We start from the raw sequence: 24,284 nt of genomic DNA on the forward strand, positions 1-24,284 counted from the left end.
GAGAGGAGAAGTGGGAAACACAAGGATGGAGAGAGGGAGAGTGAGAAAGACAGAGAAAGAGAGAGAAACAGTGGTACAGAGGGAAATACAAGGAAGGTGAGAGAGAGAACAGTGGTAAGAGGGAAATAACAAGGAGGTGAGAGAGGAAAAAGTGGACAGAGGGAATAAAGGAAGGTGAGAAGAGAGGAGTGGTAAAGACGAGAAGTGAGAAGTGGGAGTGGGATAGATGAGGAGTAGAGAGAGTGGGAGTGGGATAGATGAGGAAGTAGAGAGAGTGGGAGTGGAGAGATGAGGAAGTAGAGAGAGTGGGAGTGGGATAGATGAGGAAGTAGGAGAGAGTGGGAGTGGGATAGATGAGGAAGTAGAGAGATGTGGAGTGGGAGGATGAGGAAGTAGAGAGAGTGGAGATGGGATAGATGAGGAAGTAGAGAGAGTGGGGTGGGATAGATAAGGAAGTAAGAGAGAGTGGGAGTGGGATAGATGAGGAAGTAGAGAGAGTGGGAGTGGGATAGATGAGGAAGTAGAGAGAGTGGAGTGGGAGAGATGAGGAGATAGAGAGAGTGGGAGTGGGAGAGATGAGGAATTAAAGGGAATGGGAAAGAAGGAAGGAGAGAGAGTCCTATCCTACAGAAACATGTATCAAACACACATCGTTAAACTGCAGTGGCAGTTTAAATGCTTTAACTGTACTTACAACAGTCTCTCAGCATGTAGAGAGCTCTCCTGGACAGATTGTTCACTTTACTGAACTCCACACCTACGGTATGTCATTCAGTATAACCTATGAGTGTAGGTATTGATGTGGGTGTAAATGGGTATGTGTGGGTATGAAAAAGCCTCCAAACTGAACCATGGTGTGTCTAATACAAGGCTGTCATATTCATTTCCACTTTATAGTCATATTATTAAGAATCACATACTGATGAAAGGCAAAAGACCAAGTGGAGACAGGGAGTACTATTTGGTCTTGGATCCAACAATGATGCCCTTTCATTCTTTTATTCAGATTCCAGATTAATTGAAAAGTACCTACTATAATGAGTGTTCTCACCTGTGTGTATGGAGAATGGCCAGTGGCTCTTCTTCCCTCCTGTGCTAGGTCTTAGAGTTGGGGAGGGGCTGTCTGGGGCTGGGAACTCTGCCGGGTCATTCCCTGGCTCCATGGTAGGGGGCACCACTGTGTCTGTCTCCACCGTGCTCTGTGTGTGTGTCACCAACTGGTCCTCCACAGCACTAGAGGGCGTAGTGCTGTTGGTGTTAGTCTCCCCTGCTTCTCTTCCTTTCTCTTTGGCAGTCGAGGCTGGGGCGGCCGTGGGCGGCTCCTTCACCACCGTACTGTTCGTCTGCTTCTCTACCTTGTCCGCCACTGTCACTTTCTTCTCTTTCGTCTCCTTCTCTTTCTCCTCCTCGTCTTCCTCCTTATCCTCCTCTCCTTCCTTCTCTCCCTCCTCTCCCTCACTTTTTGCACCTTTCTCCCTGTCTTCTGCTCCCTCTCCGTTGTCTTTGGCTGCATCAGCACTCTGGGCGGCTGCAGGTTCGGTGGTGGGCTGACGAGGGGGGGCAGTGGTGGGATTCTGTCTGGAGGCGGGGGCTTTGGTCGGCCACACAGAGCTAGGGAAGGAGGAGATGACCCCACCACTGAACCCCAGCCCAGCCAGGAGGGTACTGGTCACCACAGACGCCACTGTCGCCTGGCTACCACTGGAGGACGGGCCAATGCCCGTCGCCATGGAGACGAAGGAGAAAGGGAGGCCGGAGGAGGTCCAGGTGGAGGAGCCGGAGCTGATGGGAGCCATGTCAGCTGAAGAGGCCGGAGAGACGGTGGGCTAGAGAAAGAAACAATAGGTGAAAAGGGATGAGATGGTAAGAGAAGGAGGGAAAAGAGAGAGAGACATGGCTGAGTTACACAACACCTCACATCATAATATATCCCTTCCTATTTCCTCTTCCCGGCCCCCATGGCTTCACTCACAGCGGGAGCCCGGGCAGGAGTGGTAGTGGCACAATTAAGGTAGCCCTGGGAAGCAGGGACAACAGCCCCCTGCACTGCAGCACAGCTATTCGCGACCACAGCCTCTCTCTCTCCCCACCATCCACACACACCAGGCAGGCAGGGGAACCATGGTGGAAGAATATTTACATGCCTTATTAATCCATCAGTAATCATGTAAATGTAGAACTGTTTCATCATTTGAAAGGAGAAAGAAAGTACATTATAAGCTATCTTCTGCTCAATATTGCGATTTCTTTGACATCTGTGGACTGACAAGTAGGCTAATTGAGAGTATCTGAGTCACAGTGGATGCATGCTCTCCAGCACAGAGGTTTGATAATGAGACAGTGCTGCTCCCTGCTGGAGAGAGGGAGTACTACAGAGTGTTCACAACACTCACCATCCCTGTTTTCACTATCCTTGTTCCTTCAAATATCCTGGTGGTGTTWGCTGAAAGGAGACCATAACATTAAAACGTGTTAACCGATGATAAAACAACATATATTCTACTGTATAGACAGTGTAATACTGCATTGATTCTAGCTGTGCAACAAATCAACAGGCATTTAGACAGACAAGAGATATGTGATGAGGAGGGGGAAGAGCAGAAACAACTCTGATCACCAAACAAGACAACAAAGGAACAAAACAAGAGACAAAGAGATGTGAGATCAATAGAAACTGAGCGATGCAACGTGATGGAAATACTTAGATTGTTTTTACAAAAGTGAAAAGAAAAAATGAAGGAAAGAGGGTGATGAGGAGGATGATGACAATGAGGAAGATGAGGAAGAATCACCTCTGAAGAGCATGCTCTGGCTGAAGTCACTGCGCATGTCGTTCATACACACAGCCTGCACCCGGAACAGGTACAGCACGTCAGGAGACACCGGAGTGATGACAGCTTCCTGTAACACACAACCAGGGGACCGTCAGCAATACACAGGAGCACCACACACATCTAGACGTGCACACTGACACACGCGCATTAAAATATAAATTGTGTCCCTGTGTTTTTGTCGGGGATCACAGACTGTTTGATCCAACGAAACAAAAGGAGGATATGGTTGACACAGTGAGCGTCCATGCTCACACACACATAGTAATCATCTGTGCTCACACACACAGGAGGTGGAATCGTCTGCAGAACACTTCCCCTAAACCCATGTAGCTAGTAGGCTGTCTGCTATACTGGAGAAGTGTATGTACCATAGAAAACCTTGGATAGATTATTTCTATGGTGTGTACTCCAGTGGCAAGAAGCACATAGTAACACACACACACACACACACACACACACACACACACACACACACACACACACAACACACACAACACACACACACACACAGTCACACATCCTCACACACAACGACACACACACACACACACACACACAGCTGTGTCTTACTATACTTGTGAGGACTTTTTGGGGACAAACAATTGATTCTCGTTCAAAATCCTATTTTCCCTTACCCTAAACCTAACCCTAACCACTAACCTGTAACCTTAACCCTAATTCTAACCCTAAGCCTAAAATAGCCTTTTTACAAGTGAGGACCGGCAAAATGTCCTCACTTCTCTGAATTTGAGTTGGTTAATTATTCTTGTGTGGACTTCTGGTACTCACAAGTATAGTAAACTGTGTGCACACACACACACACACACCTTGATGAGTTCTGGCTACCTTCCTGGAGAGGTCACACAGCTTAGCCTAGAATTCTGTCGTGGCTAAAAGGATGACATAACACAGCCTGCCCCCATGACCCCAACACAGCACAGAAGGCAGAGGTCACAAAATGAAGGTTAGAGCGTGGTGGGAAAATATATACTCTCTCTCTCTCTCTCTTCTTCTCTCTCGCGGTCTCTCTCTCTCCTTTCCTTCTTTCTGTAGACAACAAACACTGGATTTACCACAGAMTATTGAGTGGTAAGATTGTGGCAACACTAGCAAAAATACATAAAACAACTGAAACCATTTCTAATTAGGATGCAATGTAAATCACCCTGGCTGAATATGGGCGGTAGAGACAGGGCTGAATTACACGTCACATCGTAATGTATCCCTTCCTATTTCCTCTTTATGGTGTACGCGTTCCAAATCACACGCCTGAACTATCCCCACGGCGGGGAGATGGAGGTCCAATRCACCGCTAAATGCATGAGGAATGGCTATTATCATAACTCACATTCTCTGGTGTCCGATCGCCAGGGAGGGCTCGCCGCACAACTAAATCTTACATTAAGTAATGGCGTTTGTTCTCCCCTCACCACCACCACCTCCTCCCTGATTTATGCATGTTCCGCACAGTTTAATTCAGTTAAGGATGTGTCTGCCCTGTTCCCAGGCGGTTATTACAAGTGGAGAGGGCTGTAAAGACCGACGGCAGGCAGCAGGCAGGAAGGCGGGGCTGGAGCAGGGTTGGAGTGGTTTAGTAGGCTTCTCCATGGATTCTAGCGACAGGTTTCATAAAGCCTGGCTGTACCGTGAGCCCCCTAATGGTGGTGGCCAGGGAACAGACAGAGAATACAAATGGAAATGACTATCTGAAAAGAAAAGGAGGAGAGATGGAGGGAGAAAGAGAGAGAGATTGAGTGGGAGGTAAGTGATGGAGAGAGAGAGAACGAAATAGAGAGAGAGAAAAGGGAAATAGATGGAGATTGAGAGAAATAATAAAAAAGAGTGAGAGAACAGGAAGGAGTGGTGAGAGGAGGGAGAATGGCTGAGACAAGAGAGGCTGCGGTACATGGGGAGATTAGATTCTGTTAATGATGGGCAGCCCTCAAAGAAAAGAACCACCACGTCTCTCCTCTGTTCCCTCCTCCGCTGTCCCTTGTTCACCCTCCCTCTATCAGCAGGCAGGAATCCCTCCTCATTAAATCCCATCCCCCAATCGGAACACAATGGCAGGATAGAAAAAGAGCTGTGGGTGTTTAAAATGCCAGTGCTGCTGCTGTTAAATGGCTGGGGGCTGCTCTGATCCTTACATTGGTGTTTCATAATGCAAGTTCCAAGGTCAAGCTACCAACAGTGTCACTACAGTAGGTCTCCACACGCAGTCTAATATGCAGCCAATTTATCATATTTTTTCAGTCTACCTCACCAGTTTCTGCATTGTCACTGTGTGTGGTAGAGTAATTTGGGTGTGTTAATGTAGTCTCACTCACTCATTCACTCACTGTCTTGAAAGTGTGTGTGTGTGTTATAGAGTAATTGACCAGTGTGTTAACGGTCAGTGACATTTGTTTGCGTGTGCATGTGTGCGCGCGTGTGAGTGTGATAAAAACCGACCAGTTTGTTTTGGCTGTCGGTGACGTGTGTCTCCTCGTAGGACTCATCGTGTTTGGTCCAGCTGTAGGAGATGAGGAAGGAGATGATTGGCGGGTGGTAGGTGAACTCTGGCCGGGTCCATCGCACCCCCAGGGCCGTGCGGTTCAGATGCTGCACCTTCATGTTGATGGGAGCACTGCTGCACACTGAGAGAGAGAGAGGGGAGGGAGAGAGAGAGGGGAAAAAGACAGGTACAGGGAGGGAGTAGGGGGGATGTGGGAGACAAAAGAGAAGGGAAAAAGAAAGAGGTTCTTACACTGTGGTCCCACAACGATCTGGAATGTCAGACAAAGGACTCCTGGAGGACAGGAGAACCCACCACACGCATGGACACACATATGTATGCATATTCGCCCCTCACACACACATACAGTACGTGTAGGCACTTGAGATCGATGAAAGAGCGAGAGATGCAATGAACAGAGAGCGAGAGAGATACTGAGGAGAGTGAGAGTGGGGTGTTTGAGGTATCTCTGTGACTTATGGAGCTGTTCCACCAGACAGCAGCATCCGTCTTAGGGCTAAAACAATACAGGCTCATATATACGTGCCTCCAGGCCTTCCATCTAGGTTTTATATCTCCCTATTCCCTATATATATGTATGCCTACATAAATCACATAGTTCATAAGCTGTGTTGTTCCCTCATGTGGCCACTAGATGTCTCTGTTTGACCAGTAAACAGAGTGCCGAGTCCTAAGCTCTGCAAGGTGTTGCACGGTGTCAAAGGCAGCTCCATGGCTCTGTCGTCTCCACAACAGAGGGGTTCATTACTGGGCATGTCAGAAAGCTGAAAACATCACTTCAATAATCAAACCCTGTTTTTTTCATAGGGAAATCTTCCGGAGATCTGCTTTATTTCCCCCAGAACTGCCTCACCTGAACAGATGTTATTCCACCCATTGAAGACAGACAGGCTAGACAAAAGAACCAAATGCTGCCTACATTTCTATCATCAGCTTTATTATTAATAATAGTCCGAGGATGAATTCAACACACTGTCTAAACAAACAGCCTTGATATGTATGAGTACATTCACTGTTATTGTGGAATGATAAAGCAGGCTCATAAGAATAGCCTATTTTGAGTTGTGTGTGACTAAATTCATTAGTCATAAATAGCAGCAATGCGGTCATCCAATAATATCCTGATGAATAGTGGCTGTGGTTTGGCATTATTAAAGTGATTAGTCTCTGCCCCTGTACTGTCGCCTGGCTGGCTGGCTGAGCCAATGGAACCTGTTTGACCTCCACACACACACGGTGTCCTCTAGATAACACCCAGCTGTGGTGGGTCAGCCTGCACTGTCACTCAGCACGTGAGAGAGAGAGAGAGAGAGAGAGAGAGACGAGAGAGAGAGAGAGAAGAGGAGAGAGAGAGAGAGAGAGAGAGAGAGAAGAGAGAGACAAGAGAGAGAGAGAGAGAGAGACAAGAGAGAGAGAGAGAGAGAAAGAGAGAGAGAGAGAGAGAAGACAGAGAGAGAGAGGAGGAGAGAGAGGAGACAGAGAGAGAGAGAGAGAGACAAGAGAGAGAGAGAGAGAGAAAGAGAGAAGAGAGAGAAGAGAGAGAGAGGAGAGAGAGAGAGAGAGAGAGAGAGAGAGAGAGAGAGAGAGAGAGAGAGAGAGAGAGAGAGAGAGAAGAGAGAGAGAGAAGAGAGAGAGGAGTAGAGAGGGAGAGAGGAGAGAGAGAGTGGAGAGAGTAGAGAGAGATGAAAGAGAAGATAGAAAGACAAGAGAGAAAGGTGAATAGGGGACAGTAGGTAAGGGGGCATCGCTGTGATGAATGGCATAAGAGGATCTCTCCTTCATCCCTCCCAGGCCCCATAGCCCCTCATGACTCCACTCTGATAGCAACAAGATCTCACGGTCTCACTTCAGTATTCAACGTTTGTCCAGAGGGGGGGATAAATGTTAAAACTCGACGATTCAATTTAGCGATTCATTCCGACTGGTTAACGTAAGGGTTAAGATTTAGGATAGGGGTAAAATATATACAGTACTGTGCAAAAGTTTTAAGCAGGTGTGAAAAAATGCTGTAAAGTAAGAATGCTTTCAAAAATAGACATGTTAATAGATTATATTTATCATATTATTTAACAAAATGCAAAGTGAGTGAACCGAAGAAAAATCTACATCAAATCAATATTTGTCATGACCACCCTTTGCCTTCAAAACAGCATCAATTCTTCTAGGTACACTTGCACACAGTTTTTGAAGGAACTCGGCAGAAAGGTTGGCCCAAACATCTTGGAGAACCAACCACAGTTCTTCTGTGGACTTAGGTGCTTCTCTCTCTTCATGTAATCCCAGACAGACTCGATGATGTTGAGATCAGGGCTCTGTGGGAGACATACCATCACTTCCAGGACTCCTTGTCCTTCTTTACGCTGAAGATAGTTCTTAATGACTTTCGCTGTATGTTTGGGGTCGTTGTCATGCTGCAGAATAAATTTGGCCAATCAGATGCCTCCCTGATGGTATTGCACGATGGATAAGTTTCTGCCTGTACTTCTCAGCATTGAGGAGACCATTAATTCTGAACAAATCCCCAACTCCATTTGCAGAAATGCAGCCCCAAACTTGCAAGAAACCTCCACCATTCTTCACTGTTGCCTGCAGACACTAATTTGTGTACCGCTCTCCAGCCCGTCGGTGAACAAACTGTCTTCCGCTACAGACAAATATTTATACTTTTGACTCATCAGCACAGAGCACCTGCTGCCATTTTTTTGCACCCCAGTTCCTGTGTTTTCGTGCGAAGTTGAGTCGCTTGGCCTTGTTTCCAGGTTGGAGGTATGGCTTTTTAGCTGCAAGTCTTCCATGAAGACCACTTCTGACCAGACTTCTCCAGACAGTAGATGGGTGTACCAGGGTCCCACTGTTTTCTGCCAATTCTGAGCTGATGGCACTGCTGGACATCTTCCGATTGTGAAGGGAAGTAAGCATGATGTGTCTTTCATCTGCTGCAGTAAGTTTCCTTGGCCGACCACTACGTCTACGGTCCTCAACGTTGGCCGTTTCTTTGTGCTTCTTCAAAAGAGCTTGGACAGCACATCTGGAAACCCCTGTCTACCTTGACATTTCTGCCTGGGAGAGACCTTGTTGATGCATTACAACTACCTTGTCTTGTTGCTGTGCTCAGTCTTTCCATGGTGTATGACTTTTGACAGTAAACTGTCTTCAGCAACCTCACCTTGTTAACCGAGTTTGGCTGTTTCTCACCCAGTTTTATTCCTCCTACACAGCTGTTTCTGTTTCAGTTAATGATTATATGTCAACCTACATATTGAATTGATGATCATTAGCACCTGTTTCGTATAATTGTTTAATCATACACCTGACTATATGCGTACAAAATCCCTGACTTTGTGCAAGTGTACCTACAAGAATTGATGCTGTTTTGAAGGCAAAGGGTGGTCACACCATGTATGGATTTGAATTAGATTTTTCTTCTGTTCACTCACTTTGCATTTAGTACATTGATAAATATAATCTATTAGCATGTATTTTTGAAAACATTCTTACTTTACAGCATTTTTTTACACCTGCCTAAAACTTTTGCACAGTACTGTATATATTTTATGAGTACCTAGCACTGGGATTGAACCCGCCATCCTCAGAGCTGTAGCTCACGGTTCAAGCACTTTCTCTATCCCCATCCTCAACACCCTAGCAAGCCGCAAGCCTACTAGGTGGTAATAGGCGATCACGTTGACCCTAGTGGATGGTATTGAAGGCATCTCTTGACGTCCTGGGGACCTGGACAAACGTATAATACTGCAGTGGTCTGGTGTGACCTGGCTGCTGATATATGGGAGATGGCAGCAATAGTACAGCAGAGTGCACACTAAGTTATTTCAGAGCACCTAAATGAATTCTAAATGAATTCTAATTGTGACCATTACTGGGATATTGGGCTCTCCAGGACCTGGTAATGTTTCCTGATTTCCATTTTTCATTAGCAGCCATTCTACAGGCCAGCAGGCTGGATCCAGGTGAGAGAATAGAATAGCTCCCTTGACCAGAAGACTTCTAAGTAGTCACTCAGTTCTTCACTGGAGCAGTTCATAGCATACCATTCCCCTTTGTGTTCAAGGGCAGAGTAAAGAGTAAAGGACTTCCGACACACACCACACACACCACACACCACACACACACACACACACACACACACACACACACACACACACACACACACACACACACACACACACAGGGGAAAGGTAGTGATGGCAAAGGGGACATCATTCTTTCATACTGGCTACCAAAGAGGAGAGGAGGTCTCTTAAGAGATGTGAGAGGCAGTTTAAAGGCGGAAAGTGATCTGTGGCCCTGCGCTTACCTGACAATGCTGGTAGATGAATGGCTAATATGAAGGAGTAAGAGGACAGTGAGAGAGCCAGCTACCTTACTGGAACTTCAAAGAGCTCACTTCAGGATGTATGTCACACAACTAAATAATTAGAACATTCCTGCGGGGTCAGAACTGTATAATAGCTACAGGTAACTGCCAAAATAAAGGAAACATGTCAGTAAATGAGGGATACAAAGTGTACTGAAAGCAGACATTTCCACACAGGTGTGGTTCCTGAGTTTATTAAGCAATTAACATCTCATCATGAAACAAAAATGCCCAGTTGCCCATTATATGAGCTACCATGGCTAGAAGAAGAGATCTCAGTTACTGTGAAAGAGGAGTCTCAAATGAGCATAGGGGTTTTAATGTGTGTGTGTGTGTGTGTGTGCATGTGTGTGTGTGTGTGTGTGTCTCAGTCACCAGATCTCAACCAAATTGAACACTTATGGGAGATTCTGGAGCGGCGCCTGAGACAGTGTTTTCCACCAACATCAACAAACACCAAATGATGGAATTTCTCATGAAAGAATGGTGTCTCATCCCTCCAGACACTTGTATAATCTATGCCAAGGCACATTGAAGCTGTTCAAAAACTAACTCCGTGTGTTATGTCAGCTGACCTGCGTTAAACCATGGCTTGCCATCCCTTTGCTTGTTGTCTCTTAAAATCCTAACTACTGTAGGGGGGTTGGGAATAGATCCAACACCAGACCCTCCATCCCCTTCTAAGCCCACTCCAAACCCTTGTGTTTGTGGAACAGATCAGTTCTGGGTTAATTCACCCCGGCTAAAGCCACTGGAGCTCATTTCACCCCTTAGGCTTCAATTCCATGCCTCTATTCTTGGAAGGAACGACAGCCATCACACACTCTCCATCACAATTATCATCCACCCCTCCATCCCTCCACCCCTCCATCCCATCACTCTGCGGGTCACAGCTCGCTGTGCCGCCAATCAATTTCCCACGCCCATAAATGGAAAAAAAAAATTGTTTGATGGATGATAAAGAAAATCTTCTAAGCTTTTTTCTGTGGATTAGTGAGTTATTGAAGAGCACCTAAATTAATTCTAAATTAATTCTAATTGTGACCATTACTGGGATATTGGGCTCTCCAGGACCTGGTAATGTTTCCTGATTTCCATTTTTCATTAGCAGCCATTCTACAGGCCAGCTGTCACGACTTCCGCCAAAGTCGGTCCTTCTCCTTGTTCGGGTGGTGTWCGGCGGTCGACGTCACCGGCTTTCTAGTCACCATCGATCCATTTTTCAGTTTCGTTTTGTTTTGTCTGTATTAATCACACCTGGTTCCAATTCCCCTATCATGTTCCCTATTTAACCCTCTGGCTTTCATTTCTGTTTTGTCCGTGATTGTTTGTGCGTTAGTGGTTGTGGTTTATACATTGTGTTTGTGATTATTTCCATTTGTGGAATTTTTGCCATTAATCGTGAGTAAACACTGTGGTTTCGCTCAACACCTGTGTCCTGCGCTTGACTCCGATAATTCTCCGCACACAACCCTGACACCAGCAGGCTGGATCCAGGTGAGAGAATAGAATAGCTCCTTGACCAGAGACTTGTAAGTAGTCAATCAGTTCTTCACTGGAGCGAAAGTATTCACACCCCTTAGCATTTTTCCTATTTTGTTGCCTTACAACTTGGAATTTTTTTTTTTTTTTTGGGGTGGGGGGGTTTGTATGATTTGATTTACACAACATGCCTACCACTTTGAAGATGCAAAATATTTTTTATTGTGAAACAAACAAGAAATAAGACAAAAAAACTGAAAACTTGAGCGTGCATAACTATTCACCCCCCCCCAAAGTCAATGCTTTGTAGAGCCATCTATTGCAGCAATTACAGCTGCAAGTCTCTTGGGGTGTGTCTCTATAAGCTTGGCACATCTAGCCCATTCTTCAAGGCAAAACTGCTCTAGCGCCTTCAAGTTGGATGGGTTCCGCTGGTGTACAGRAATCTTTAAGTCATACCACAGATTCTCAATTGGATTGAGGTCTGCGGTTTGACTAGACCATTCCAAGACATTTAAATGCTTCCCCTTAAACCACACAAGTGTTGCTTTGCAATATGCTTAGGGTCATTGTCCTGCTGGAAGGTGAACCTCCGTCCCAGTCTCAAATCTCTGGAAAACTGAAACAGGTTTCCCTCAATAATTTCCCTGTATTTAGCGCCATCCATCATTCCTTAAATTCTGATCAGTTTCCCAGTCCCTGCAGATGAATGACATCTCGGGGTGATGAGAGGTGTTGGGTTTGCACCAGAAATAGCGTTTTCATTGATGGCCAAAAAGCTCAATTGTAGTCTCATCTGACCGGAGTACATTCTTCCATATGTTTGCAAATGTTTTTCTTTAAGCAATGTGTTTTTTCTGTCCACTCTTCCATAAAGCCCAGCTCTGTGGAATGTACAGCTTAAAGTGGTCCTATGGACAGATACTCCAATCTCCGCTGTGAAGCTTTGCATTTCCTTGATGGTTATCTTTGGTCTCTTCGTTGCCTCTCTGATTAATGCCCTCATTGCCTGGTCCGTGAATTTTGGTGGGCGGCCCTCTCTTGGCAGGTTTATTGTGCTGCCAAATTCTTTTTTTAAATTGTTTTTATAATCCAACCCTGATCTGTACTTTCCCACAACTTTGTCCCTGACCTGTTTGGAGAGCTTAGTCTTCATGGTGCCGCTTGTTTGGTGGTGCCCCTTGCTTAGTGGTGTTGCAGACTCTGGGGCCTTTCAGAACAGGTGTACAGTTGAAGTCAGAAGTTTACAAACACTTAGGATGGAGTCATTAAAACTCATTTTTCAACCACTCCACAAATTTCTTGTTAACAAACTATAGTTTTGGCAAGTCAGGTCATCTACTTTGTGGATGACACAAGTAGTTTTTCCAACAATTGTTTACAGACAGATTCGAAGAGAGAGAGAAGAGGAGAGAGAGAGAAGAGAGAAGAGAGAGAGAGAAGAGAAAGAGAGAGAGAGAGAGACAAGAGAGAGAGAGAAGAAAGACAAGAGAGAGAGAGAGAGAGACAAGAGAGAGAGAGAGAAGAGAGAGCAAGAGAAGAGAGAGAGAGAGAGAGAGAGACAAGAGAGAGAGAGAGGAGAGTACAAGAAGAGAGAGAGAGAGACAAGAGAGAGAGAGAGAGAGAGAGAGCGAGGAGAGAAGAGAGAGAAGAGAGAGAGAGATGAAGAAGAAGAGAGGAGAGAGAGAGAGAGAGAGATGAGAGAGAGAGAGAGAGAGAGAGAGAGAGAGAGAGAGAGAGAGAGAAGAGAGAGAGTGAGGAGAGAGAGAGAAAATAGAAAGACAAGAGAGAAAGGAATAGGGGACAGTAAGGTAAGGGGGCATCGCGTGATGAATGGCCATACAAGGATCTCTCCTTCATCCCTCCCAAGGCCCCATAGCCCTCATGACTCACTCTGATAGCAACAAGATCTCACGGTCTCAACTTCAGTATCAACGTTTGTCCAGAGGGGGGGATAAATTAAAAGCGACGAATTCAATTTAGGCGATCATTCCGACTGGTTAACGTAAAGGGTTAAGATTTAGGATTAGGGGTAAAATATATAAACAGTACTGTGCAAAAGTTTAAGCAGTGTGAAAAATGCTGTAAAGTAAGAATGCTTTTCAAAAATCAGACATTGTTAATAGATTATATATTTCTATTATCTTAACAAATGCAAAGTAGTGACCGAAGAAAAATCTACATCAAATCATATTTGCATGACCACCCTTTGCCTTCAAAACAGCATCAATTCTTCTAGGTACACTTGCACACAGTTTTTGAAGGAACTCGGCAGAAAGGTTGGCCCAAAATCTTGGATGAACCAACCACAAGTTCTTCTGTGGACTTAGGTCTTCTCTCTCTTCATGTTAATCCCAACAGACTCGAGATTGTGAGATCAGGGCTCTGTGGGAGACATCCATCACTTCCAGGACTCCTTGTCCTTCTTTACTCTGAAGATGTTCTTAATGGACTTTCGCTGTATGTTTGGGGTCCGTTGTCATGCTGCAAAATAAATTTGGCCAATACAGATGCCTCCCTGATGGTATTGCACGATGGCCTAAGTTTCTGCCTGTACTTCTCAGCATTGAGGAGACCATTAATCTGAACAATCCCCAACTCCATTTGCACGAATGCAGCCCCAAACTTGCAAGAAACCTCACCCATTCTTCACTGTTGCCTGCAGACACCTATTTGTGTACCGCTCTCAGCCCGCGGTGAACAAACTGTCTTCCCTACAGACAAATATTTATACTTTTGAACTCATCAGCACAGGAGAACCTGCTGCCTTTTTTGCACACCCAGTTCCTGTTTTGTGCGAAGTTTGAGTCGCTTGGCCTGTTTCCAAGGTTGGAGCGTATGCTTTTTAGCTGCAGCTTCCTGAAGACCACTTCTGACCAGACTTCTCCAGACAGAGATGGGTGTACCAGGGTCCCACTGTTTTCTCCGCAATTCTGAGCTGATGGCACTTGCTGGACATCTCCGATGTGAAGGGAAGTAGCATATGTGTCTTTCTCTGCTGGCAGTAGTTCCTTGGCCCGACCACTACGTCTACGGTCCTCAACGTTGGCCGTTTCTTTGTCTTCTTCAAAAGAGCTTGGACAGCACATCTGGAAACCCCTGTCTACCTTGACTTTCTGCCTGGGAGAAGACCTTGTTGATGCATGTACAACTACTTGTTGTTCGTGCTCAGTCTTTGTCCATGGTGTATGACTTTTGACAGAAATTCTTCAGCAAACCTCACCTTGTTTAACCGAGTTTGGCTGTTTCTCACCCCAGTTTATCCTCCTACACAGTCTGTTTCTGTTCAAGTTAATGATTATTGTAACCTACATATTGAATGATGATCCATTGCACACTGTTTCGTAAATAATTGTTATCATCACCTGACTAATATGGCGTACAAAATCCCTGATTTTGCAAGATGTACCTACAAAGAATTGATTTGCTGTTTGAAGGCAAAAGGGGTGGTCACACCATGATGGATTGTAATTAGATTTTTCTTCTGTTCACTCACTTTGCCATTTAGTCAGTTGATAATATAATCTATTAGCCATGATATTTTGAAAACATTCTTTATCTTTACAGCAATTTTTTTACAACCTGCCAAAACTTTTGCACAGTACTGATATATATTTATGAAGTACCTAGCACTGGGATTGAACCCGCCATCCTCAGAGCTGTGCTCACGCGTTCAAGCATTTTCTCTATCCCCATCCTCAACACCCTACAAGCGCAAAGCCTACTAGGTGGTAAATAAGGCCGATCACGTGACCCTAGTGGTGTATTGAAGGCATTCTCTTGACGTTCCTGGGGACCGGACAAACGATATATATGCAGTGGTCTTGGTGTGACCTGGCTGCTGATATATGGGAGATGGGCAGCGAATAGTACAGCAGAGTGCCACACCTAAGTTATTTCAGAGCACCTAAATGAATTCTAAAGAATTCTAATTGGACCATTACTGGTATATTGGGCTCTCCAGCGACCTGGTATGTTTCCTGATTTCCATTTTCATTAGGCATGCCCATTCTAAGCCAGCAGGCTGGGATCCAGTGAGAGAATAGAATAGCTCCTTTGACAGAAGACTTTCAAGTAGTCACTCAGTTCTTCACTGAGCAGTTCATGGCATTACGATTCCCCTTTTGTGTTCAAGGGCGAGTAAAGAGTAAGGACTTCCGACACACACACACACACACACACACACACACACACACACACACACACACACACACACACAACACACACACACACACACACACACACACACACACACACACACACACACAGGGGGAAGGTAGTGATTGGCAAAGGGGACACATTCTTTCATACGGCTACCAAAGAGGAGAGGAGGTCTCTTTAAGCAGATGTGAGAGGCATTTAAAGGCGGAAAGTGATTGTGCCTGCGCTACCTGACCCATGGCTGGTAGATAATGGCTAATATGAAGGAGTAGAGGACAGTGAGAGAGCCAGCTACCTTACTGGAACTTTCAAAGAGCTCACTCAGGATGTATGTCACACAACTAAATAATTAGAACATCCTGCGGGGTCAGAACTGTATATAATGCTACAGGTAACGCCAAAATAAAAGGAAACATGTTCAGTAAAATGAGGGATACAAAAGTGTACTGAAGCAAACATTCCACACAGGTGTGGTTCCTAGAGTTATTAAAGCAATTACATCTCATCATGAAACAAAAATGCCCAGTTGCCCCATTATATTGAGCTCATGGCTAGAAGAAGAGATCTCAGTTACTGTGGAAGGGAGTCCTCAATGAGCATAAGGGTTTTTAATGTGTGGTGTGTGTGTGTGTGCTGATGTGTGTGTGTGATGTGTGTGTCTCAGTCACCAGATCTCAACAAATTGAAACACTTATGGGAATTCTGGGAGCGGCCGCTGAGACAGTGTTTCCACCAACATCAACAAACACCAAATGATGGAATTTCTCATGAAAGAATGGTGTCTCATCCCTCCACACTGTATAAATCTATGCCAAGGCACATTGAAGCTGTTCAAAAACTAATCGTTGTGGTTATTGTCAAGCTGACCTGCCGTTAACCATGGCTTGCCATGCCCTTTGCTTGGGTTGTCCTCTTAAAAAATCCTAACTACTGTAGGGGGTTGGGAATAGATCCAACACCAGACCTCCAATCCCCTCTTAAGCCCCACTCCAAACCCTTGTGTTTGTGGAACAGATCAAGTTCTGGGTTAATTCACCCCGGCTTAAAGCCACTGGAGCTCATTTCACCCCTTAGGCTTCAATTCACATGCTCTATTCTTGAAGGAACACAGCCATCACCACTCTCCATCACAATTATCATCCACCCCTCCATCCCTCCAACCCCTCCATCCATCACTCTGCGGGTCACAGGCTCGCGTGGCGCCAATCAATTTCCAGCCATAAAGGAAAAAAAAATTTGTTTGACTGGATGATAAAGAAAATCTCTAAGCTTTTTCCTGTGGATTAGTGAGTTTATTGAAGAGCACCTATTAATTCTAATAATTCTAATTGTGACCATTACTGGGATATTGGGCTCTCCAGGACCTGGTAATGTTTCCTTGATTACCATTTTTCATTAGCAGGCCAATTCTACAGGCCAGCCTGTCACGGACTTCCCCAAGTCGGTCCTTCTCCTTTGTTCGGGTGGTGTACGGCGGTCGACTCACCGGCTTCTTAGTCACCATCCGATTCCATTTTTCAGTTCGTTTTGTGTTTGTCTGTTATTAATCACACCTGGTTCCAATTCCCCTATTCATGTTTCCCTATTTAACCCTGCTGGATTTCATTTCTGTTTTGTCCGTTGATTGTTTGTGCGTTAGTGGTTGTGGTTTATACATTTGTGTTTGTGATTATTTTCCATTTGGGAATTTTGCCATAATCGTGATTAAACACTTGTGTGTTCGCTCAACACCTGTGCTCGCCGCTTGACTCGAATTACTCCACCCCACACACACCTGACAGAATCACGGACCTTATTTCAAAATGGAGTCAGCAGGCGCAGCCAGCCCTTCTCTACCAGTAGAGGAAGGGTTTAACAGCACGCGACCATGTTGCATAGTTAGGCGACAGCCATGGATCGCGTGCGCAAACTATGGACAGATGGAGAGAGGAGTCTCCCAGTAAATTCAGACCCACACCGACACCCCGCACCTCCAACCTACACCACCCGTCATCCTCCACCTGTCGGACCAGTGGGATTCGGCTCTTCGCTCGCCAGGAGCGCTATGATGGAACAGCAGCGGGTCAGGGGTTCCTCCATACAGCTGGAGCCTCTACCTGGCATCTGTTCATTCCGTCCCTTCGGGATACAGAGAGGGTGGGCGCCCTCATCTCCTGTCTGCTGGTAAAGACCTGGATGTGGTCCAACGCCATCGTGGGGAAGAGAGGGTTCTACCCTGGATAATTATGGATACTTCTCTCGCCGCTTCCGGGCAGTTTTTGATCAATCACCGTGAAGGAGAGCGGCGGGAGAGCGAGTTGTTCCATCTAAGACAGGGGATGAGAGCGCACAAGAATTTTGCGACCTGGGACTTTCCATACTCTGGCCGCTTGGTGCGGGATGGAATGAGCGGGCCCTGATCGATCATTACAGTTGTGTAGTCTATCGGAGAGGACGTTCGTAGGGAGATAGCCTGCAGGGACACCCGACTCTCAACCTGGACCACTGGTGGATTTATCTATCCGGCTGGATAACCTGTTTGGCCTCCCGCGGGCGTCTAGATCGGGCGTCCGCCCATTCCATTACCCAGCTCCTTGGATCCAACCCCTAATGGAGTTGGAGGGCTGCAGGAGGGAGACCGCGAGGGGGATCCACTCCATGTACCAAACTGTGGACGCAGAGGGCACACTGCTGTCCGGTGCTGGGGTTTTCTCCTGGAAGTCGGAGGAGCAGGCGGAGCATGGTGGTCGTTCTCAGGTGAGTAGGCAACATAACTCACCCCAGAAGCCTTCTGTTGCAACACATGTGGTTACCTTATAGAATCTTCCTGAGTTCCCACATCCCAGCATAAGGCGCTAGTAGCTCCAGCGCAGCTGGAACTTTATGACCGCTCTTTGGCTCATAGCTTAGGGATCCTATTTTCCTGGTGATGTTCCCTCCTGTACATGCCTTAGATAGTCGTCCTTTTGGGGTCGGGGCTGGTTGGGGAGGCACAGCGCCCATCGCTATGAGAACGCAGGGGGCACAGAGGAGAGAATTAGTCTCGTTCTTGATCGGACTCTCCTGCTGTTCCTGTTGTGTTGGTCTTCCTGGTTTGGCCCTCATGAATCCGATTAAAAAAATTTCCGTTTGGGCAAACAGAAAGGGCTCTAAGGGATGGTCCTGTCAGTGTTTCAGGGAGGTGTGTAGGTGTTTCCTATGCCACTACGGTGGAAAGTCCAAACCAGGTTTCCACCATGGCACATTCCTCCCGAATATGCCGATTTGGCACTCGCCTTCTGTAAGAAGAGGCGACTCAATTACCACCCCATCGACCGGGGATTGTGCGATAGATCTCTTGGTAGACGCTACACTTCCAGGAGTACTAATATCCTGTTGTCAGCAGGAGGGAGACGGTGGCTATGGAGACATAATGTCACGAATCTCTGGGACAGGATATATTTGGCCTTCCATCTCACCTGTCTCGTCGAGTTTCTTTTTTGTGAAGAGGAATGGAGGTTGCGCCCGTGTTATTGATTATCGCGGATTGAATAATGATCACGGTAAAATACAGTTACCCGCTTACCACTTATAGCCAGGTATGACCGAGTCATTACGCGGGGCGCGCTTCTTCACAAATTGGTACCTCAGGAGCGTTACAACCTGGTGCGTATCAAGGGGGAAGATGATGGGAAGACAGCATTTAGCACCAACTTCGGGCCATTATGAGTACCTCGTCATGCCGTATGGGTTAATGAATGCTCCAATCGAGTCTTTTTCCAATCCTTCGTGGATGGAGATCTTCAGGGACCTGCACGGCAGGGTGTGTGCGTGTATATAGATGACATTGCTATATACTCCGCTTACAGGCGCCGAGCATGTGTCCCTAGTGCGCAGGTGCTTGGTCTGCTGTTGGAGCATGACCTGTACGTCAGGCTTGAAAATGTCTGTTTCTTCCAACATCATCTCCTTCCTAGGGTACCGCTTTTCAGCGTCAGGGGTAGAGAGGAGAATGACGCGCATTTTCGCCGTGCGTAATTGCCGACTCCAACCACGGCTAAAGGAAGTGCAGCGGTTTTAGGGTTTGCCAATACTACCTCGGAGGATTTATCGGGGTTTTGGTCAGGAGATTGGCTCCATTACCTCACTGCGGAAGGAGGACCGGTGCGACTGCAGTGGACAGCTGGGCGGACAGGGCGTTTGTTCACCTGAAGGCTCTGTTTACTCAGCTCCTGCGTCCTTTACCTGGCCCCCCCCCCCTTTTTTTCATCCTGATCCTTCCTTAGCCATTCATAGTTGAGGTGGACCGCGTCCGATGCTAGGGATAGGGCGCTGTGCTGTCTCAAGCGCTCGGGTACGCCAACTAAAACTCCGCCCCTGTGCATTTCTTTTCGAAGGAAAGCTCAGCCCGGCGAGCCGAAACTATGAGTGGGGGACCGGACGTTGTGTGCTTGTTGTCCATGGCCTGAAAGCGATGATCATTGGCTTAGGGGGCTAGACACCCTTTCCATTGGACTGACCACCGCATCTGGAGTACATCGGGCGCGAGGAGAAGAACCCCGCCAGGCAAGGTGGGGCCATGTTTTTTTACCCGTTTTTGATTTCACCCTTTCTACAAACCAGCGGTCCCCAGAACGTTAAGGCAGACGCCAACTTGTCTCGCTGTATGATACTGAGGAGCGGTCCACAAAGATCCTCCTCCATAATTCCACCTCTCGCCTGGTGGCGACGGGTGGTATGGGAGGTGGACGCGGACATCGCACGGCGTCACGTTCAGAGCCATCCACCTGACTGTCCAGCTGGGCGTTATGTACGTCCGTTTGATTTGTCCGCGATCGTTTGATCTGTTGGGCTCATACATCACCTCCTATGGTCATCGCTGTATCAGGTCGGACGTGCGCTGCCTTGCTGGGAAAGTACTGGTGGCCACTAGCTAAGACGTGCGGGTTTATGTTTCCTCCTGTTCGGTATGTGCACAGTGCAAGGCACTAGACATCTGCCAGAGGGAAAATACAACCCCTTCCCGTTCCACAGCGACCGTGTCACACCTATCCGTCGATTTTGTGACGGATCTTCCCCCGTTCGCAGGGTAACACACCGATCCTGGTCGTTGTGGATCGGTTTTCTAAGTCCTGCCGTCTCCTTCCTTTGCCGCGTCTCCCTACGGCTCTACAAACTGCGGAGGCTCTTTCACCCACGTATTCCGGCACTACGGGGTGCCTGAGGATAATAGTTTCTGATCGGGGTCCCCAATTTACGTCTAGAGTCTGGAGGGCGTTTTATGGAACGCCTGGGGATCTCGGTCAGCCTTACCTCAGGTTTCCACCCCGAGAGCAACGGGCAGGTGGAAAGAGTCAACCAGGATGTGGTAGTTTCTGAGGTCCTATTGCCAGGACCGGCCAGGGAGTGGGCGGTTTACATCCCCTGCGGCGGAGATGGCCCAAAACTCCCTCCGCCACTCCTCTACCAACTATCACCGTTTCAGTGTGTGCTAGGTTACCAAGCCGGTCCCTGGCACAAGGCATCAGAGCCAGATTGAGGCTCCTGCGGTGGATGAATGGATTTCGGCACTCAGAGGAGACTTGGAACGCTGCCCATGTGCGGTTACAACGGGCCATCAGAAGACAAAGGCGAGTGCCCGACCGCCACCGCAGTGAGGCCCCGGTGTTTGCACCGGGGGATCGGGTCTGGCTCTCGACCCGAACCCTACCCCTTCACCTGCCCTGCCAGAAGCTGGGTCCGCGGTTTGGGGCCATTTAAAGTCCTGAGGAGACTGAACGAGGTTTTGTTATAGGTTACAACTCCCCCCTGATTACCGTATTAATCCCTCGTTCCATGTGTCCTCTCCTCAGGCCGGTGGTGCTGGTCCGCTCCAGCAGTCTGAGGTGCGGGAGGTCCCTCCGCCCCCTCTTGACATCGAGGGGTCCCGGCGTATATCGTAAGGGCTATCATGGATTCTAGACGTCGGGCGAGGGCCTTCAATACCTCGTGGAGTGGGAGGGGTACGGTCCGGAGGAGAAGATGCGGTACCGGTGGAGGACATTCTAGATCCATCCATGTTACAAGGTTTCACCGTCTCCACCCGGATCGCCCGCACCTCGCCTCCGGGTCGTCCCCGAGGCCGGTGTCGTCCGCGCTGCTGGAGCCGCCGCTCAAGGGGAGGGTACTGTCACGACTTCCGCCGAAGTCGGTCCTTCTCCTTGTTCGGGCTGGTGTTCGGCGGTCGACGTCACCGGCTTTCTAGTCACCATCGATCCATTTTTCAGTTTTGTTTTGTTTGTCTGTATTAATCACACCTGGTTCCAATTCCCTATCATGTTCCCTTATTTAACCCTCTGGCTTTCATTTCTTTTTGTCCGTGATTGTTTGTGGTTAGTGGTTGTGGTTTATACATTTGTTTTGTGATTATTTCCATTTGTGGAATTTTTGCCATTAATCGTGAGTAAACACTGTGGTTTCCGCTCAACACCTGTGTCCTGCGCTTGACTCCGATAATTCTCCGCACACAACCCTGAACCAGCAGGCTGGATCCAGGTGAGAGAATAGAATACGCTCCTGACCAGAGACTTGTAAGTAGTCAATCAGTTCTTCACTGGAGCGAAAGTATTCACACCCCTTAGCATTTTTCCTATTGTTGCCTTACAACTTGGAATTTTTTTTGGGTGGGGGGGTTTGTATGATTTGATTTACACAACATGCCTACCACTTTGAAGATGCAAAATATTTTTTATTGTGAAACAAACAAGAAATAAGACAAAAAAACTGAAAACTTGAGCGTGCATAATATTCACCCCCAAAGTCAATCCTTGTAGAGCCATCTATTGCAGCAATTACAGCTGCAAGTCTCTTGGGGTGTGTCTCTATAAGCTTGGCACATCTAGCCCATTCTTCAAGGCAACACTGCTCTAGCGCCTTCAAGTTGGATGGGTTCCGCTGGTGTACAGCAATCTTAAGTCATACCACAGATTCTCAATTGGATTGAGGTCTGCGGTTTGACTAGACCATTCCAAGACATTTAAATGCTTCCCTTAAACCACACAAGTGTTGCTTTGCAATATGCTTAGGGTCATTGTCCTGCTGGAAGTGAACCTCCGTCCCAGTCTCAAATCTCTGGAACTGAAACAGGTTTCCCCTCAATAATTTCCCTGTATTTGCGCCATCCATCATCCTTAAATTCTGATCAGTTTCCCAGTCCCTGCAGATGAATGACATCTCGGGGTGATGAGAGGTGTTGGTTGGCACCAGAAATAGCGTTTTCATTGATGGCCAAAAAAGCTCAATTGTAGTCTCATCTGACCGGAGTACATTCTCCATATGTTTGCAAATGTTTTTCTTTAAGCAATGTGTTTTTTCTGTCCACTCTTCCATAAAAGCCCAGCTCTGTGGAATGTACAGCTTAAAGTGGTCCTATGGACAGATACTCCAATCTCGCGTGAAGCTTTGCATTTCCTTGATGGTTATCTTTGGTCTCTTCGTTGCCTCTCTGATTAATGCCCTCATTGCCTGGTCCGTGAATTTTGGTGGGCGGCCCTCTCTTGGCAGGTTTATTGTGCTGCCAAATTCTTTTTTTAAATTGTTTTATAATCCAACCCTGATCTGTACTTCCCACAACTTTGTCCCTGACCTGTTTGGAGAGCTTAGTCTTCATGGTGCCGCTTGTTTTGGTGTGCCCCTTGCTTAGTGGTGTTGCAGACTCTGGGCCTTTCAGAACAGGTGTACAGTTGAAGTCAGAAGTTTACAAACACTTAGGATGGAGTCATTAAAACTCATTTTTCAACCACTCCACAAATTTCTTGTTAACAAACTATAGTTTTGGCAAGTCAGGTCATCTACTTTGTGGATGACACAAGTAGTTTTTCCAACACTTGTTTACAGACAGATTATTTCACTTATAATTCACTGTATCACAATTCCAGTGGGTCAGAAGTGTACATACACAAGTTGACTGTGCCTTTAAACAGCTTGGAAAATTCCAGAAAATGATGTCATGGCTTTAGAAGCTTCTGATAGGCTAATTGATATCATTTGAGTCAATTGGAGGTGTACCTGTGGATCAAGGCCTACCTTCAAACTCAGTCGCTCTCATGTGAAAATCAAAAGAAATCAGCCAAGACCTCCGAAAAAAATTGTAGAGCTCCACAAGTCTGGTTCATCCTTGGGAGCAATTTCCAAACGCCTGACGGTACCATGTTCATCTGTACAGAACAATAGTATGCAAGTATAAAACACCATGGGACCGCGCAGCTGGCATACCGCTCAGGAAGGAGACGCATGAAAAGTGCAAAATCAATCCCAGAACAACAGCAAAGGACCTTGTGAAATGCTGGAGGAAACAGGTAAAAAGTATCTATATCCACAGTAAAACTATATCGACATAACCTGAAAGGCCGCTGCAGCAGGGAAGCCACTGCTACAAAACCGGCATAAAAAAGCCAGACTACGGTTTGCAGCTGCATATGGGACAAAGATTGTACTTTTGGAGAAATGTCCTCTGGTCTGATGAAACAAAAATAGAACTGTTTGGCCATAATGACCAATCGTTATGTTTGGAGGAAAAAGGGGAGGCTTACAAGCCGAAGAACACCATCCAACCGTGAAGCACGGGGGATGGCAGCATCATGTTGTGGGGTGCTTTGTGCAGGAGGGACTGGTGCCTTTACAATATAGATGGCATCATGAGGAATACAATTATGTGGAATATATGAAGCAACATTCAAGACATCAGTTAGAAGTTAAAGCTTGGTTGCAAATGGGTCTTCCAAATGGACAATGACCCCAAGCATACTTCCAAATTGAGGCAAAATGGCTTAAGGACAACAAAGTCAAGGTATTGGTGTGGCCATCACAAAGCCCTGACCTCAATCCTATAGAAAATGTGTGGGCAGAACTGAAAAAGTGTGTGCGAGCAAGGAGCCTACAAACCTGACTCAGTTACACCGCAGCTCTGTCAGGAGGAATG

The 24,284-nt window shown here is 46.8% G+C and overlaps 1 protein-coding gene across 1 annotated transcript in view; it reads right to left on the reverse strand.

The window, feature by feature from the left end:
- Positions 1–24,284, reverse strand: part of ptprga (protein tyrosine phosphatase receptor type Ga) — a 324,968-nt gene that overhangs the window by 44,039 nt on the left and 256,645 nt on the right. Inside the window, exons 9-12 of the mRNA XM_070445823.1 lie at positions 5,286–5,470; positions 2,793–2,901; positions 2,394–2,443; positions 1,052–1,826 (exon numbers count right to left, since the gene is read on the reverse strand). Of these exons, the coding sequence (XP_070301924.1) occupies positions 1,052–1,826; positions 2,394–2,443; positions 2,793–2,901; positions 5,286–5,470 (1,119 nt within the window). The remainder of the gene's footprint in view (positions 1–1,051; positions 1,827–2,393; positions 2,444–2,792; positions 2,902–5,285; positions 5,471–24,284) is intronic.

This window comes from Salvelinus sp. IW2-2015, linkage group LG11 (genome assembly GCF_002910315.2).
Source record: "Salvelinus sp. IW2-2015 linkage group LG11, ASM291031v2, whole genome shotgun sequence".
Lineage (NCBI taxonomy): Eukaryota > Metazoa > Chordata > Actinopteri > Salmoniformes > Salmonidae > Salvelinus > Salvelinus sp. IW2-2015.